This window comes from Equus quagga, chromosome 9 (genome assembly GCF_021613505.1).
Source record: "Equus quagga isolate Etosha38 chromosome 9, UCLA_HA_Equagga_1.0, whole genome shotgun sequence".
Taxonomy (NCBI): Eukaryota; Metazoa; Chordata; class Mammalia; order Perissodactyla; family Equidae; genus Equus; species Equus quagga.
The window spans coordinates 41,242,433-41,258,103 of record NC_060275.1 but is presented as its reverse complement, the minus strand read 5'-3'; the positions used below and the strand labels follow the sequence as shown (position 1 = coordinate 41,258,103).

Sequence of the window (15,671 nt, the reverse complement as noted above, 5' to 3'; positions counted from 1 at the left end):
TAAATACTGACTCCAGATTCAAATATATCTCTAGTAAGTTCTAGTTTATCATTACTTCTGGTTCTTCTTGCACTTGCATACTCAAGGTACATTTCAGAAAAATTTGATGGTTCAGAATTTTTCTGGAAAGAAAAAGGTCATCTTATTTGCTCCATCATTGCAAAACACTTTGATTTTTTAGACTTCTAAATAGCAAATAGAATGATTAATCCTATGAATTTTTCATTTCTACATCATCTAATTCCTTCTAATCATCTTCATACACATATCTGCCTTTAGCATTTGCCCACTTACAAACTGTATCAAGCAAATTTTGTTACAAAAATATCATAAAGGATGAAAGAGTACTGTCACATGTCCTTTAACCAAATGGGATGGTCTAACTTCTTGTCTCAAAATATTATGTGAAGTCCCTCCTGTTAAATTACTAACCAGCTGGACGAAAATTCTATATTTCCTTTTTGTTCTCAGAAATACACTGCTCACTCAACAATTCTTGAGTGTGAGAAAATTCATATTGGATACTGTCACCTGAAGACTCTCAGGCTGGGACTTCTGTATATGATCAATTTCACCACTGTCATTAGAGTCTAGAGCTAAGCTGTCCAATAAGGTAGGCAGCCACCAGCCATATGTTGGCATTTGAAATGTGGTTGTCTGAATTGAGATGTGCTGTAAGCGTAAAACACACATAAGATTTCAAAGACAGTACAAAAAAAAAAAGAATAAAATTTTCCATTGATTACATGTTGAAATGACAATATTTTGTAAACACTAGGTTAAATAAAGAATAGTATTAAAATTAATTTTACCTGTTTCTTTTAACATTCTTTACTGTAGCTACAGTAGACTGAAAAATTATTTAAGTAGCTCACATATTCCTACCGGACAGTGCTAGTCTAGAATGCTGTTTCACTGCATTCATCTTCTGATTTGTCTAACAATTGTGAAAATTTGTGTCTTTCATTGACAATTTTCTTTTCTTTGCCAACATGAAATAAAAATGAAAAATTCTTGTGGCTGGCCTCGTGGAGCAGCGGTTAAGTTCACACATTCCACTTTGGGAGCCTGGGGTCCGTCAGTTCGGATCCCGGGTGTGGACAAGGCACCACTTGGCAAGCCATGTTGTGGTAGGAGTCCCACATATAAAGTAGAGGAAGATGGGCACAGATGTTAGCTCAGGGCCAGTCTTCTTCAGCAAAAAAGAGGAGGATTGGCAGCAGATCTTAGCTCAGGGCTAATCATCCTCAAAAGAAAAAAAAAGAAAAATTCTCAATTTTCAACCATGTTCAATGAAAGAAAAAAAATGAAGACAAAGGTGATGACTACAAAGATGGTGTCTCCAGACTTCTTTTATACCTTCTTGAAAGAAGATGCAATAATTTGGGCAATACAAAATTGAAAATTTAAGGATGATGTGATAGTGATGACTTAGTTCACTACTGCATCATCCTTCTAGACAACTTCATCATGCTTCCACTTTCTTATACGTAGTTCAGAGTAATTGACAATTGATAAATAATTCCTAGGACGATGACAAACAGCAAAATACTTCAAAAACCTGGAAAAATAAGAACACTAAGTTCCTATCTTGCACTACCACATTTTGAAGAATCATCACTCTTTTTTAAGTGATGATGTTAGAAAAAAGATAAGAACATTAGAGGAACAACTCAGGAAGTTCTACATCCAACTGACAGTATTGCCAGGGAAAACATTAACAAAGAAACAATACAAGAAAATTTCCCAGGACTAAAGAGGGTGTGTGACCAGATAATCCAAAGAGGCGGCTCAATACGAGTGAAAAAGGAGTCAAATCAGGCCCAACATGAAATTTCAAAATAGCAGGGATAAAGAGCTTCTAAAAGTTTCCAATGGTTGGAGGAAATGAGAGGATATGTAACTTAATGGCATCTAGCTTCTTTATAGCAATACTAGAAGCTGGAAGAAAGCGGAACAATTCTTAGGGAAATTATTTCTAATAATAATACATATAGTCAAACCATCAATCAAATAGAAAAGATAAGAACATTTTCAGATATTCATTTCTCCAAAATTTTACCTGCCAAGTAACCTCTCTCAGGAAGCTACCGGAAATGTCCTTCATCAAATCAAGGAAATACACGAAAAAAGATATGAATGAGAGGGTACAGATAAGATAAGGGAAGGAAATCCCCTGAATGACGGCTGTCGAGCAGTCATTGGAGAGTAACTCCAGTGACGCTCACCATAACTACTCCAGTCCACGATGAAATAGAACAATGTTTTGCAACTTTTATTCCTTATTTCTCTCACGAGCCTTTTTAGGCATTTCTTTTCTAATTGGTCCTCCTCCCCTAAAAATACTTCTAAGATCAGAGATATACTGTTTATTTTTTTATGTACCACGGTCCTTTGGAGAGCCACAAACCATTGTAATAACTAAGAATTTTGCACTGTCCCAAGAACCAAATTCTCTCCCCACTGAGGGATGATATTGAGAATGCATGGAGTAGAAAGAGAAGACTGCAGGAAGGAGATCCTGATAAATGGATTATCTCGTAAATTTATGCCAAGTGGAAAATCTTACTGAGAGGCTACTGGATGTTTGAGAGACCAGCCAAAGATACAAAGAACTCTAGCAAGTTGGGTTTTTTTTGCAAAGGAAGATTCACCCTGAGCTAAGAGCCAGTGCCAATCTTCCTCTTTTTTTCTTTTTTTATGTGAGCTGCCACCACAACATGGCCACTAACAGATGAGTGGTGTAGGCCGGCACCCAGGATCCACACCCGGCCGCCAAAGTAGAGCAGGCCAAATTTAATCAGTGATCCACCACGGCTGGCCCTCAACAAGTCATTCTAAAAAGGCAATTACTAAATCCTGAAAAAACAAAACGCTGTATAAAAAAGAACTCAAAGCCCAATATTTGGCTCAGCAGTGAAGAAGTGAACAATATTTAGCCATAACACTGTAAACAGTGAATATTAACCTAAAATTATGAAAACTACATTAGGGAAATGGGGAAAGGAGGAAAGGGAGCAATTAAGCTAAATCTCCATCAATTATAATGAGAAATCAATAAAAAAAATTTTAAGTCCATTAAGCCACATACAGACATATAAAAATATTACTTAGAAACACAAAATAAATACCAGAGGAAACCACTAAAAGAACTGCTCCCTGGTGGGGCAGCAGTGCAGGGAAGAGATTACTGTTGTTTTTTCCTTGAAGTCTTTTTAGCATCACGTCTCTGTGCACATATCATTTTGATAAATTAAATCCTTTTAGAGTAAAAGGTATTATGGGTTTTGGAGGTTAGAAAGATATTCACAGCATAAAGATAGATATTTTTATTTTATTTTATTTTTGAGGAAGATTAGGCCTGAGCTAACATCTGTTGCCAATCCTCCTCTTTTTGTTGAGGAAGACTGGCCCTGAGCTAACATCCGTGCCCATCTTCCTCTACTTTATATGTGGGATGCCTATCACAGCATTTCCCAAGTGGTGCCATGTCCACACCCAGGATCCAAACCGGCAAACCCCAGGCCGCCAAAGCAGAACATGCAAACTTAATCACTGCACCACTGGGCCACCCTGTGTTTTTTAAATATAATACTTAATCCCTGTCTGTATTCCCTTAGCATTTTGGCATATCAGATATGCCATATCTCTATTACAATGTATTGTAATTATAAGGTATTGTCTCCCCATCAGATTATGAACTTACATAGCATGTCTTATTCATCTCTACATCTCAATGCAAAGCATACAGTAGGAAATCAGTAAATATTTTTTGCATGAATAACAAAAATGTTAAAGACCCTATAAAATAGAATCACAAGATTAAAAGTATAGAAGAGGGCTTAAGAAAGAATTTAGCCAAATTCTGTTGTTTTAAGAGAACAAAACTGAGTTTGAATAAGTAACTTATTCAAGTTATTCAATTAACTAATGGCTATGACTGTATAAAAACTTGGAGGCTTTGGCATTTGATTCATTGTCCTTCACATTTAAACACGAATTTTCTATTGATGACAGTAGTAGTTCAAATTTCATCACTTTCTCCCAGAAAGATCTCAATTTTGCCTCTTGTTGACAATATCTTATGCCTAGAACTGCACAAAATATGAATCCTGAAATTCAGATTCTTTTGATTCATAAAGACAATCATAATATTTGAAACTTAAAATCATCAAGTTAACTTATCTTGCTGGAATTAAAATTAATCACACAAAGAAAAAAATTATGAACATTTAAACAAAATAAATCTACAAATATTTCTAACTACAAAATTACAACCAACTAACTTTGTGACCTAAAACATACCAGTTAAGTCCTCTTTGTATGTTTAGGAAAATGTTTAAATATGCAATTAGGTGGTGTTACAATAACAGATTATAAATTACACTGACCTAAAAAGATTATTTTATTAGGCTGCTGAAACATCCTAACCAGATGATGTACTTTTATTCTTTCCCCTCTAAAAATATATACCATATCCCTCCATTAATTAAGTCTTTTTTCATATTGGAAAAGAGTCACACCAAATACTACTAACTCACTTTACATATTAATATATAATTTCACCCACCAATCTACGAAAACATTTACCATTCAAATCAGAAGAAGCACTCAGAAAACAGCAAATATTTATTCATATATTATAAACATTTCCTCCACTTAACACTAAGACGAGATAAAAAAATACAAGAAACGTAATGCTTTTTATAATATTACTTATGTCACAAAATAATGTTTTTTTATCTACTGTTAGTTCTCTCATTCAAGAAATATTTATTATGCATATGTTGTAGGCATTACTTTAGGTACTGGGAATAAAATAAAGAGCCAAAGTTCTGCCCTCATGGAGCTTGTACTAACTTTATAATTAGAACTACAAAAACATTTTCATTACGAAAAAATAAAATGAAATCATGTAATTCATAGTTATTTGAATGGCTGCCTACTTACTTGATTGTAAAAGTCCTCAAAAGCAAGAATTATTTGTTTCAACATCATATTCCCAGGTTCTAGCACTCAGCAAGCACTTAAGTGTTTGTTGAGTGACTTCCAAGTTACAGATTTATTTTTCCTAACAAAAGAAAACTTCATTTAAAAGATAATAATAAACCTCATTACATACCACTGATGTTGAGGTCATAATCTCCCGCCGTAATCACATTAGCTACTAATCCTTCTGCAGGCTGACTGCCAGAAACAACATCATTCAAAAGCTTCCGAATGGCTCCAGGCTGAGGTGGTTGGGTGATAATGTTGCTTACTGCTATCTTCAAATTTTTAATTACGTGAAGCTGATTATTAGGATCTCTCATATGAACTTTAACAAAAAAAAGGAAAAAAACTGGAAATTAATTCACAATACATAACTCAACTATAACAACAACAATTAAAAAATGGCTTAATAGATTACAAACAAAAAGGATGCTCAAATCAGAAACCAGAAATTCCAAGTGGAACAGTCTTCCAGAAATACAACTGACTGACATTATCTTATACACCAAAAGGGCTAGCTAGAAAATCTAACCTCCCATAATGCTTACTGCTCACAACTTCCCTATGTAAGTTCTTTTCTTCCTCCTGTGTTTGAAGTTGCCAGGGACCAACCATCATCCATATCAAATCTCTAATTTTCACCTCACCCCAAGGTTGGTCCAGGGCAGCGTGAAGTATGTGGTATCAACAGTGAAAATAGTAAAAAGGAAGAAAGAGGAATTAAACGCCGCATGCTCGCTTCCTCTGCTTCCCCTACAGCGCTGCCTGCATTCTCAGTCCCTATTCCACTACCGTAAAAATCAACACTCAGGGGCCGGCCCTGTGGCAGAATGGTTAAGTTTGCGCGCTCCGCTTTGGCAGCCCAGGGTTTCACCAGTTCGGACCCTGAGCGTGGATATGGCACCGCTCCTTAGGCCATGCGAGGCAGCATCTCACATAGCACAACCAGAGGCACACACAACTAGAATGTACAACTATGTACTAGGGGGATTTGGGGATAAGAAGAAGAAAAAAAGAAGATTTGCAACAGATGTTAGCTCAGATGCCAATCTTTAAAAAAAATTAAAAAATCAATGCCCACTCTGGTGTAGGATGTTGGTAGTGCAGGAGGCTGTGTGCATGTTGAAACAGAAAGTATAGGAGAACTCTCTGTACTTTCTGCTCAATGTTGTTGTGAACCTAAAACTGCTCTAAAATTAAAGTCAATTAAAAAAAAATCACTGCCCAGATCCCTTCTCCCAACCCAATACCTCCTACCTTCATCCTGCCATAGGCCTTGCCTCAGCGTATGGGATTCATAACCAGTGGTTCAGAGCTTCAGGCCAGGGAATAGGTTCTCAGGCAATGGTAGCAAGAAGACAGTGCCCACAGCGCATGTTTTTTCATATAAATATAATCATAAGAAATGCAAGCATATTTTATCATATAATCAGACACAGGATGATTAGTTTTCATAGTAGTATTAGAAGCAGTCCATTATATTGATTAAGGACCCAACTTCTGGAGTCAGACTTTATTTTAAATCCCAACCTGCCACTTATTAACTGGGTTATCCTCAACAACTTTTAAACTTCTTTGTGCTTCAATTTCCTCATCTATAACATGTCATTAATACCTATTTCACAGGGTTATTTTAAGGATTTAGGTGAGACGTTAGATGACACAGTAAGTGTAAAGCACCGAGCACCATGCCTGACACATACATAACTATTTAGTTAAGAGCTTGAGAAGTGGTGGAGGCAGCAGAGGCAACATACTCTGCTTCAAGTACATCGTGGATCATCATATACAAGAGGAAACTTTGGAAAACTGGCTTTGGGTACCTAGTCACAAAAAAATGACACTTTTTTCCCCAATGGAAAATACTTTATTCCAAACTTTTAAGTTCAGGCCTGCCCATATTTTAAATAAAGTTACATCCGTAAAAATTGTCTTACTAAATTTTCTGTGAGTTCTCTGTTGATTTCTAAATTTTTAATTAAAAAACATAAGACAAAAATCTTTCTAAAATACTAAGGGCCAGCCCAGTGACACAGCAGTTAAATTTGCACGCTCCGCTTTGGTAACCTGGGGTTCACTGGTTCAGATCCTGGGCACAGACCTACCAACCGCTTATCAACCCATGCTGTGGCAGGCGTCCCACATATAAAGTAGAGGAAGATGGGCACAGAAGTTAGCTCACGGCCAATCTTCCTCAGCAAAAAGAGGAGGATTGGCGGTGGATGTTAGCTCAGGGATAATCTTCCTCCAAAAATTTAAAAAAAAAACCTTTTTAAAGTAGTACATATGACATGAATATGTGCACTTGTAATATAAATATCTGTACAGAAAGTATACACGCAAATTCCATTATAATGGTTGTCTATGATAAAGGAAGGAAATGGGACTAAGAAAGGTAGAAAGGTGATTTCAACTGTACCTATATTTGATTTCTTTTTAAAGAAAAGGAAAAGATACCAAAGCAAACATGACAAGAAGGGTAATATTTGTTGGTTCTGGGTAGTGGGGAGATAGATATTTCTTGTATTCTGTGCATTCTTCTGTAATTGTTTGTTTTCTAACTTAAATAAACATACACAGGCCTCTCCCTAATTAAATTTTCCAGCTGGTCTAACTATGAAACCAAAAAACATGAAAATACTACAGTGCATTTCTGTTATTTTTAGGAACACTGTACAAGTATTTTCCTTAAAGTTGATCCACAATTGTCAAATAACGTAAATACCCATGTGTGTAATAAACTTCTCTCAAAATTTTAAATTGGCTAATTACCTTTAGGTATTCATAAGTGTTAACAAGAAAAAAAATTCTGGTTTTGCCCTATATTCAGAGTGGGTTTATCAGTTATTAGGTAGTCCTACTAATAATTCAGAAATAAGTTAATAGGTGTTAATAGGTGTAGCAGGAAGCCTCTGAAATGGCCCCCTATAATCCCAATACTTCCCAGTATAGATACTCTTGTGTAGGTCCCTCCCACATCCCAGGGTTGGTACACGTGACCAAGAGAACACAGCAAAAGCAATGGTATTTCACTTCTGAGATAAGGTTATAAAACGTACAGCTTTCATCTTGGGTTCTCACTCTGATCACTCCCTCCAGGAGAAGGTAACTGCCATGCCATGGGGATACTCAGGGAGCCTGTGGAGATGCCCACATGGCACAGAACTGAGGTCCCAGGCTAACATCCAGCGAGGAAGTGAGACTTGCCAACAACTATATGAGCGAGCCTGGAAGCGGTTCTTCCAGCCCCAGATGACTGTAGCCCCTGCTGACAGCTCCACTAAAACCTCAAGAAAAGACCTGAGCCAGAACCATCCAGCTAAGCCACTCCCAGATTCCTCAGAAACTGAGAGATAATAAATGCTTCTGTTTTAAGGTGCTAAGTTTTGGGGTAATTTATTAAACAACAATATCTAATAATACACTGGAGTATCACAAAACCAACCCAAAAAAGAGGAATACAAGAGCTAAGAATGATTAAAAGAAACGCTCTGAAATCACACAAAAAAAATTCAAAAGCTTCATAACTAATTATATTAAGATTTCATTAAGATTACAGCATCACAAAAGGTGACTCCATATATCATATAACATCTCAATTTCAAAATAAAATTCAGCTCTACCATCTTACTTTTATAAATACTTTTTTAAAATAATTATATATATATATATACACACACACACCCCATCTAAACATTACCTCCTGAATACTGTATTATGAAGTAACATTTCCCTGTATGTGCTGCTCCATGGAATACTGGTTCCTCAAGATAGTTAACAGTTATTTCTGAAAAATCGATCCCATGTTCAAATAAACTGGGGAAATATGGATTAAGTTTTTAATAGGTCTCTTTATAACCAGTCCTCCCACAGCCTTTAATGTGCTAAAGGACACTGTAATTCTCACAAACACATGCTATATTAAGCAAACTTATTTGACCACAAATTCTTTCTTTTTTTTCCTGCTTTATGTCCCCAAATCCCCCCTGGTACATAGTTGTATATCCTAGTTGCAGGTCCTTCTAGCTGTGGCATATGGGATGCCGCCTCAACGAGGCCTGACGAGCGGTGCCATGTCCATGCCCAGGATCCGAACCCTGGGCCGCCACAGCGGAGTGCGCAAACTTAACCACTCGGCCATGGGGCCGGCCCCCAAAAATTCTTTTTTAGGGAGCATATAACACATCTGATGTTCTATGGTATATATTTTGAAAAATAAAATAATGGTATCTTATATTTTTACCTAAAAGACAAAACTTCATTGTATAAAGAAAACCTCAATTGCTTATAACCTGCACAACTCTAATCTCCCAAAATTCTATACCCATGCTCAAGAATCTATGACTGCCATACATTTACCATTAGATATGAAATCCAAAAATCCCTTTCCTGGAATTCAAGATCCTTCCTTATCGAGGCATCTTCTTTCTCTATCCTGTACTCTGATAGCAATAGTTCCTCACTGTTCCCCAACCTCAATCATAATTTATACCTGTTGCTCATACCTTTCTAACTTCATCCCCCTCCTCAACAGGGAACTCTTGTCCTCATCCTTTCCACCAACTCTTTATCCATGAAAGCCCAATTCAGTATACTCCTTCCCTAAATCTTCCACAGTCTACAAAAGGAAATCAGAATTCTGATTTGAGCTTCTATTCACTGCACTGTCCAATACTAGAGGCAGCCACGTGTCTACTGAGCACGTGAAGTATGTCTAGTCCAAATGGAGAGGTAATATAAGTGTAAAATGCACACCAAATTTCAGACTTAGCAATAAAAAAATGTGAAATCTCTCATTAAGATTTTTTATATAGATTACATGTTGAAATGATAACTTTTTGGAAATACTTGCTAAATAAGATATATGAAAACTAATTTCATCTATTTTTTACTTTTTCATTAAAATGTGACTACTAAATAATTTAAAATTATATATGTGACACATTATATTTCTACCCAATAGCACAGCTCTCTAGTGTGAATAAGTAACTCTAAATATCGCCAAGAGATAAGACGACTTGATTAAGAACACCCTGTCTTGAGTCACATTGCCCATTTTTAAATCTTTCCCACATGTAAACTGTGGACAGTGAACATCACTATGCATCAATGTTCTCAGATTTAAAATGGTGTTAACTACCTCTAACTCATAGGATTCAATGAGGACTAAAAAAGAAAAGCTACATAAAGCAGGTATCAGGTATTAGCATTATTATTATTAACACAGCAGGGAAGAACACAGATCAAAATCAAACTGGCTCTCAAGTGTTTTTTTTTTTTTAAAGTTTTAAGAATGGAAGGCTTTTTGTTGTTCCTCTTAACGAATCACAATACCAGAGGAGCTGAGACTGATGGCTAAGATACAGGCTGAAGAAAATCCAAGAGTTCCCAAACTTTGTTTTTTTGGACAGCTCCCTCTCTCCTTTAAACACAAAAGCGTAATGGAGCTAATTCTCCCCCAAAGAATACACACCTGTGGCATATAAATACATAAATTTATGGCACAGCACTGTTTTTTTGTGGAGAAATCATCATAACCAAATAAAGATCAGTCATTCCCTTGACACAGCTTTATTACAGAACTTTTCATTTTATACAGAACTTAAGAACATTACCTATTCTTCACTATGTGGTGTTTGCAAAGTAGGTAAAGATACTGCTTAAACCACACTTGGAGTTTTACTACGCTTATTTTTCCGTAATAAAGAATATAAAGCTGGAGAAGACAGGCAGCTCCTCAACAAAAGACACATTTCTCCCGTTGATTAAACTTTTATCTGAAAAACCAAATTTTAGGACTTTTCTATGCCTATAAATCTAACTTCAGCTATCTAGATGAACTACAACTTGTCCTTCCCTGTCCATCAGCCAAAAGGCTGTTGCAAGTTTTATTATTTTATAATACTTTTTATCTTCTTGAAAGGTTAAGTAAAACACTGTATACCTAAGAAAACAGTTACATTTTCATAAAATAACTAAACAGAAACTTAGAAATGGATGAGCTTCACTGCTAGAAGAATGTAATATTCGAGACAATTTTGAAAGCCCAGTTTAACACCCGAGGAAGATGATCCGTCTTCTTTACTAAGACCTCATCGGTCCAAGAGGCAGCATCTTCCTAATTCCCTCCCTATGGCTATTCAGAACATTCCCAACACCCTTCTCTGGGGCTCACGTTTTTCTTTACACTAATTACCTAGTGGCCCGGCTTGTCCGGAGAATACAAGTACCTAGAGAAACTGGAGGTAGGACCGCGCTGTCTTGACCACCTCACTCAAGGCCCCTCGTCCAGCCGCCACGGTAGACACCGTGGGGCCCTAACCCCAGACGCCACTCCACCGGCTCCGGGATGTAAACATCGCCCTTCCCTTCCCTGCCCGCCCCCCAACTTCCTTCTCCCGGCCCCGGCTTTGCGGGAGCTCAGTGAAAAAGGGAGGAGACCACATACCCTCGGAAGTGAGGCGAGAGAAGGGCTTAAGCAACTCCGCGAAGCTAAGGTGATTGAGACGAGTGAGCCGCTCGGCTTCGTCGCTGCACAGCGCAGCGACACATGGGACGAAGGAGTCCGGGATTAGCTCCTGCACTGATTGTACACACTGGGCCATCGCCGCGGCAAGGCGGCGGCGGCGCCCGCCCTCCGGCCCACTCTCAGAGGCCGAGCCCGCGGCTGCAGCAGCTACTGCCGCCGCCCGCCGGCCTGGCCCGGCCGGGCGGGGCCCCGCGCTGAAGCCTCGAGACCAATAGAAGGAACAGACGCCGCCGCCTCGGCTCCCGGAGCACACACCGCTGACCCCTCCCCGTCACCGCCGCTCCTCAGCGCTCGCCCCGGCGTCCTCGCATGCCACCCTGATAGGTGGAGGCGCCGACAATCGCCAGTTAATCCTCTCGGCGGCAAAACCTTGGTCACTGCCTGACCGGAACCGCCATATTGAGGCCGAACCCTGACCCACCGGCAGTACCAGTCCCGGCAGCCCCCGCGCTCGCCCCTCACGTGACCGTGTTTAAGGAGGCGATAGGGGCGGGGGAAGAGAGCCGAGGACAGGGAAGCCAGAAGCGACGGTGGCCGGTCAGGAGGCAGACGCCGGAAGTGGTGCGCGGGTGGGCCCCTACTGGGCGGGGCGGGGGGGGGGGGCAGGGCTACGAGCTTGGTGGGCGGAGCCAAGCGGAGAGGCACGCGACTTTAGGCGTGGTTCTCACGCACGTATTTGGCAAAGCCTCGCGAGGTGCGAAGCGCTATGGGGCAGGCGCGCTTTCGTGATGGGTGCTGTCACAGTGGTGGAGGTGTACGCTCGCCTTCCACGCCTACGCGGCTTGTTTGGAGCCCTAGAAGCTCTCCTTGGAAACGCTGGGCAAATGAGGTGGCTGTTCGCGCAGCTTCCTGCCCGCTCGGCCCGCCCTTCCCACAACGCTCGCAGTGGAGCGGCCAAGGCCACCTGCTCACCGGAGAGTGTGCGGCCCTGCCGGTGCTTGGAGGTTTCGCTGGAGCTGGCCTGAACAGGCCGTGTGTCATTTGAACACAACCACGCTTTTAGAAACAGACTGCCGCGAATGTGGATTCAACCAGTGAGCAGAAATGTGTGCTGTTGTGGGTGCTGCCACTACCATGAGTGCAAGGGAAAACTCCTCCGCTACTGCATTCTTTCTTGGTCGCAGGGAAAGGGTGTGTGCAAACGTCCCAGTCGTTTGTCCGCAGCCGCCTCCTTTTTTACATTCTGATAGGGTGTTTACTTCATAGTGATGGATGTGCGGAGAAGCCAGTAATTATGTACCGAACTGGCTTTCTTTCCTAGCTTTCATTTACATACCTTTTTCCTCTAAATGAGTAGAACTGAATGAAAGGAACTTTACTGTATTCTCACTCAATTGAATTCCTTCTGAATTACATGTCAAAAATATAAGACAAGTAAAAATGCAACGCTGGTGGTTGCATTTTTCGTGGTTTTATGGTGCCTTGATTTGGAAGAAACTTCCCCAACATCAGTATTCCAAATTGTCGGGTAGTTTGGCATCCTGAGATTTCTACCATGGTAAGAGTTTATGACAGGTGAGAGGTATGCCTTTCTCCTGCGAATTGAGAAATGGGAGGTAGGAAAGGACTCTAGGACATAATGACATGACGGCTTAGACACAGATCAATTTAGAAAAGATAACACGTGTAAGCTGGGGACCTGGAAATTTATTTCCTTAAAACCATGTGTGCCTGAGTATCCCTTGGAAATTCTTCTGTATCGCCTTTTGAATTCCTCTGATCTCAATCCCTTACCCATTATAATGTGAGAATCTCATACAACTGAGTATGACTCAAGTTATAAGATATATTCTTTGATACAGGACTTGTACTCCTCAATGCAAGCATACTATTTTATCTAGTACTGAACTCAAAATAAAAGTTTTAAAAGGCTATTTTTTACACTGAAGGTAAAACCAGCTGTATTAGACTCTTTGAAAAGGACTTTGAAGAGTAATTTAGCCTAAATGGATTTTTTGAGATATAATGCACATCCCATAAAATTCACCCCTTTAAAGTGTACATTTGGGTGGTTTTCAGTATATTCAGAGGTTGCACAACCATTACTCCTATCTAATTCCAGAATATTTTCATCACCCCCAAAAGAAGCCTGGGACCCATTAGCAGTCACTCTCCACTCCTAGGCCCCTCTAGGCCCTGGAAATCACTAATTTACTTTCTGTCTTTATAGATTTACCTATTCCTGACATTTCATGTAAATGGAATCATACAGTATGTGATCTTTTGTGTCTGACTTCTTTAACTTAGAATAATGTGTTCAAGGTTCATTCATGTAGCATGAATCAGTACTTCATTCCTTTTTGTGGCTGAGCCTAAATGGATTTTTGTCTTATGCATTGAATTTAGAGTCTAACACTACAACCACACACAGTGTTTCCAGTGCGTGGCTTCACTGAAAAAAAAATCTATTTCTTGCTAATCTCGTCTACCTAAGGGATTCATCTGGGATAGGTTGTCCTCACCTAAAGGTTAAAGTTGAGTCACTGCCACATTTGCTTTCCAGGCTGCAGGAGTGGGAAGAAGAGAATGTAAATGCACATGACTAATGGTTTAAGATCAAACTGTAGAAATGACATTCAACAATTTCACTCACATCCCTCTGGTGCCAATGAGTCTTGTGGTGACACCTCACTCCAAAGGAGACTGGAAAACATAGGCTCAAGGGTTCTGTTGCTAAATGAAGAGGAGGAGAATGAGTATGAGATGACAGTCAAAGGTCTCTACCACACTTTATTAGGAATATGGTACCCATATATTTGCATGGAGTCTAAATATCACAATTCTTTCATTTCTCTGACTCCTCTGGACACTGGTCCTTTTTGCATCACATGCCCTCTGAACCAGGCACTGTGTCCAGGAAAAATGAGGTGCTATGATTGGCCAGGCCTTGGCCATATGCCCACCCTCAAGGCCAAGAGGACAGAGTCTATCACTAGAAGAGAGGAAGCTTGTTGGACAAAATAATAACAATAACACAAGCAACTCAGGACCTCTTTTCCAAGCACTAAAGATGAGACCCACCTTCCTTCTCTCTCCCAAATCAAAGAATCCCATAAAACTTATGCTATGCCAATAGGCTTTATATTTTGATATGCTGGGTTATCAAACATTTATGGATTGTTTTATTTTGTATGTATGATATTGCCCGTCTCTTCTGATGGCTGGTGTGGTCAAGTTTAAAGAACACAGACACTGAAGTCAGAGAGGCCTGGGTTCAGAGGCAGTTCTACCACTTGTGAATAAAAATAATATCACCATTGCTGTTCACCAGCTATCAAGCACAGCTATCAAGCTTTACATACATTGTCTACTACATCTGCTTGTCATGCAAACCCTGAGAAGCACGTGTCACCAATTTGCAGATGTAGAAGCTGAAGCACGAAGCAGTTAATTAACTTACCCAAAGACAGTCAGCACTGGAGCCAGAAACAGAACGAGCTCAGTTTTTAACCCTACAGACTTGATCACTAGGATAAATTACTTTTCCATATGTTTTCTTGCTTTGAAAGGACCTACAGAAATTTTAGTGTGCAATAGTATATACCGTTTTAGCAAGAAATCTGTGACTTTTGACGAGTTATCTTTTCTGAGCCTTGAATTCTTTATCTGTAAGCTTAGAAAGTTGGGAGTAGGTTTCTTGTATTAAATCCAAGGTGAAGATCTGAGAGTCTATTATTCTTTCCACTATTATTAAATTTCACTGTGTTAACAATAGATGGTGCTATTGAGTATTGGCTTTAAAAATCAATAAAAACAGTTCTAATTCCTGAGTACAGACATAGTCCTCACAGAGGAGATAAATCTATAAATCAAAGCATTGGAGGTCAGGGAATGCTCAGAAAATCTGTACGTTAAACGTTTCTTAAGCTTAAAGTTTTATGTTGTGCTACTTTAAAACACTAAAAAAAAGAGAAAGATTTAAATATATTATCCACGTTGGCCCACACTTTTTATTTTATTTACTGTACTAGATGTTTTAAAACGATTTATTAGCATTAAATTTCTGACTAAAACAGATGGTGTCTATTTATCAATTATTTTAAGGATGATTTGTAACCACAATTTTGCACTCTAAGGCTCATAATTCTATTTTATACTTATTATAGGTATTTATGCTCCATATAAATCCTCCTCTAATTTAATCTGAAGC

At 39.2% G+C, this 15,671-nt stretch overlaps 1 protein-coding gene across 1 annotated transcript in view; it reads right to left on the bottom strand.

The window, feature by feature from the left end:
- The window catches only part of TRAPPC8 (trafficking protein particle complex subunit 8), an 82,664-nt gene extending 70,693 nt beyond the window's left edge, over positions 1-11,971 (bottom strand). Inside the window, exons 1-2 of the mRNA XM_046671554.1 lie at positions 11,441-11,971; positions 5,123-5,317 (exon numbers count right to left, since the gene is read on the bottom strand). Coding sequence (XP_046527510.1) covers positions 5,123-5,317; positions 11,441-11,597 — 352 coding nt within the window. The 5' untranslated portion in view covers positions 11,598-11,971. The remainder of the gene's footprint in view (positions 1-5,122; positions 5,318-11,440) is intronic.
- Between the last annotated feature and the right edge of the window lie 3,700 nt (positions 11,972-15,671).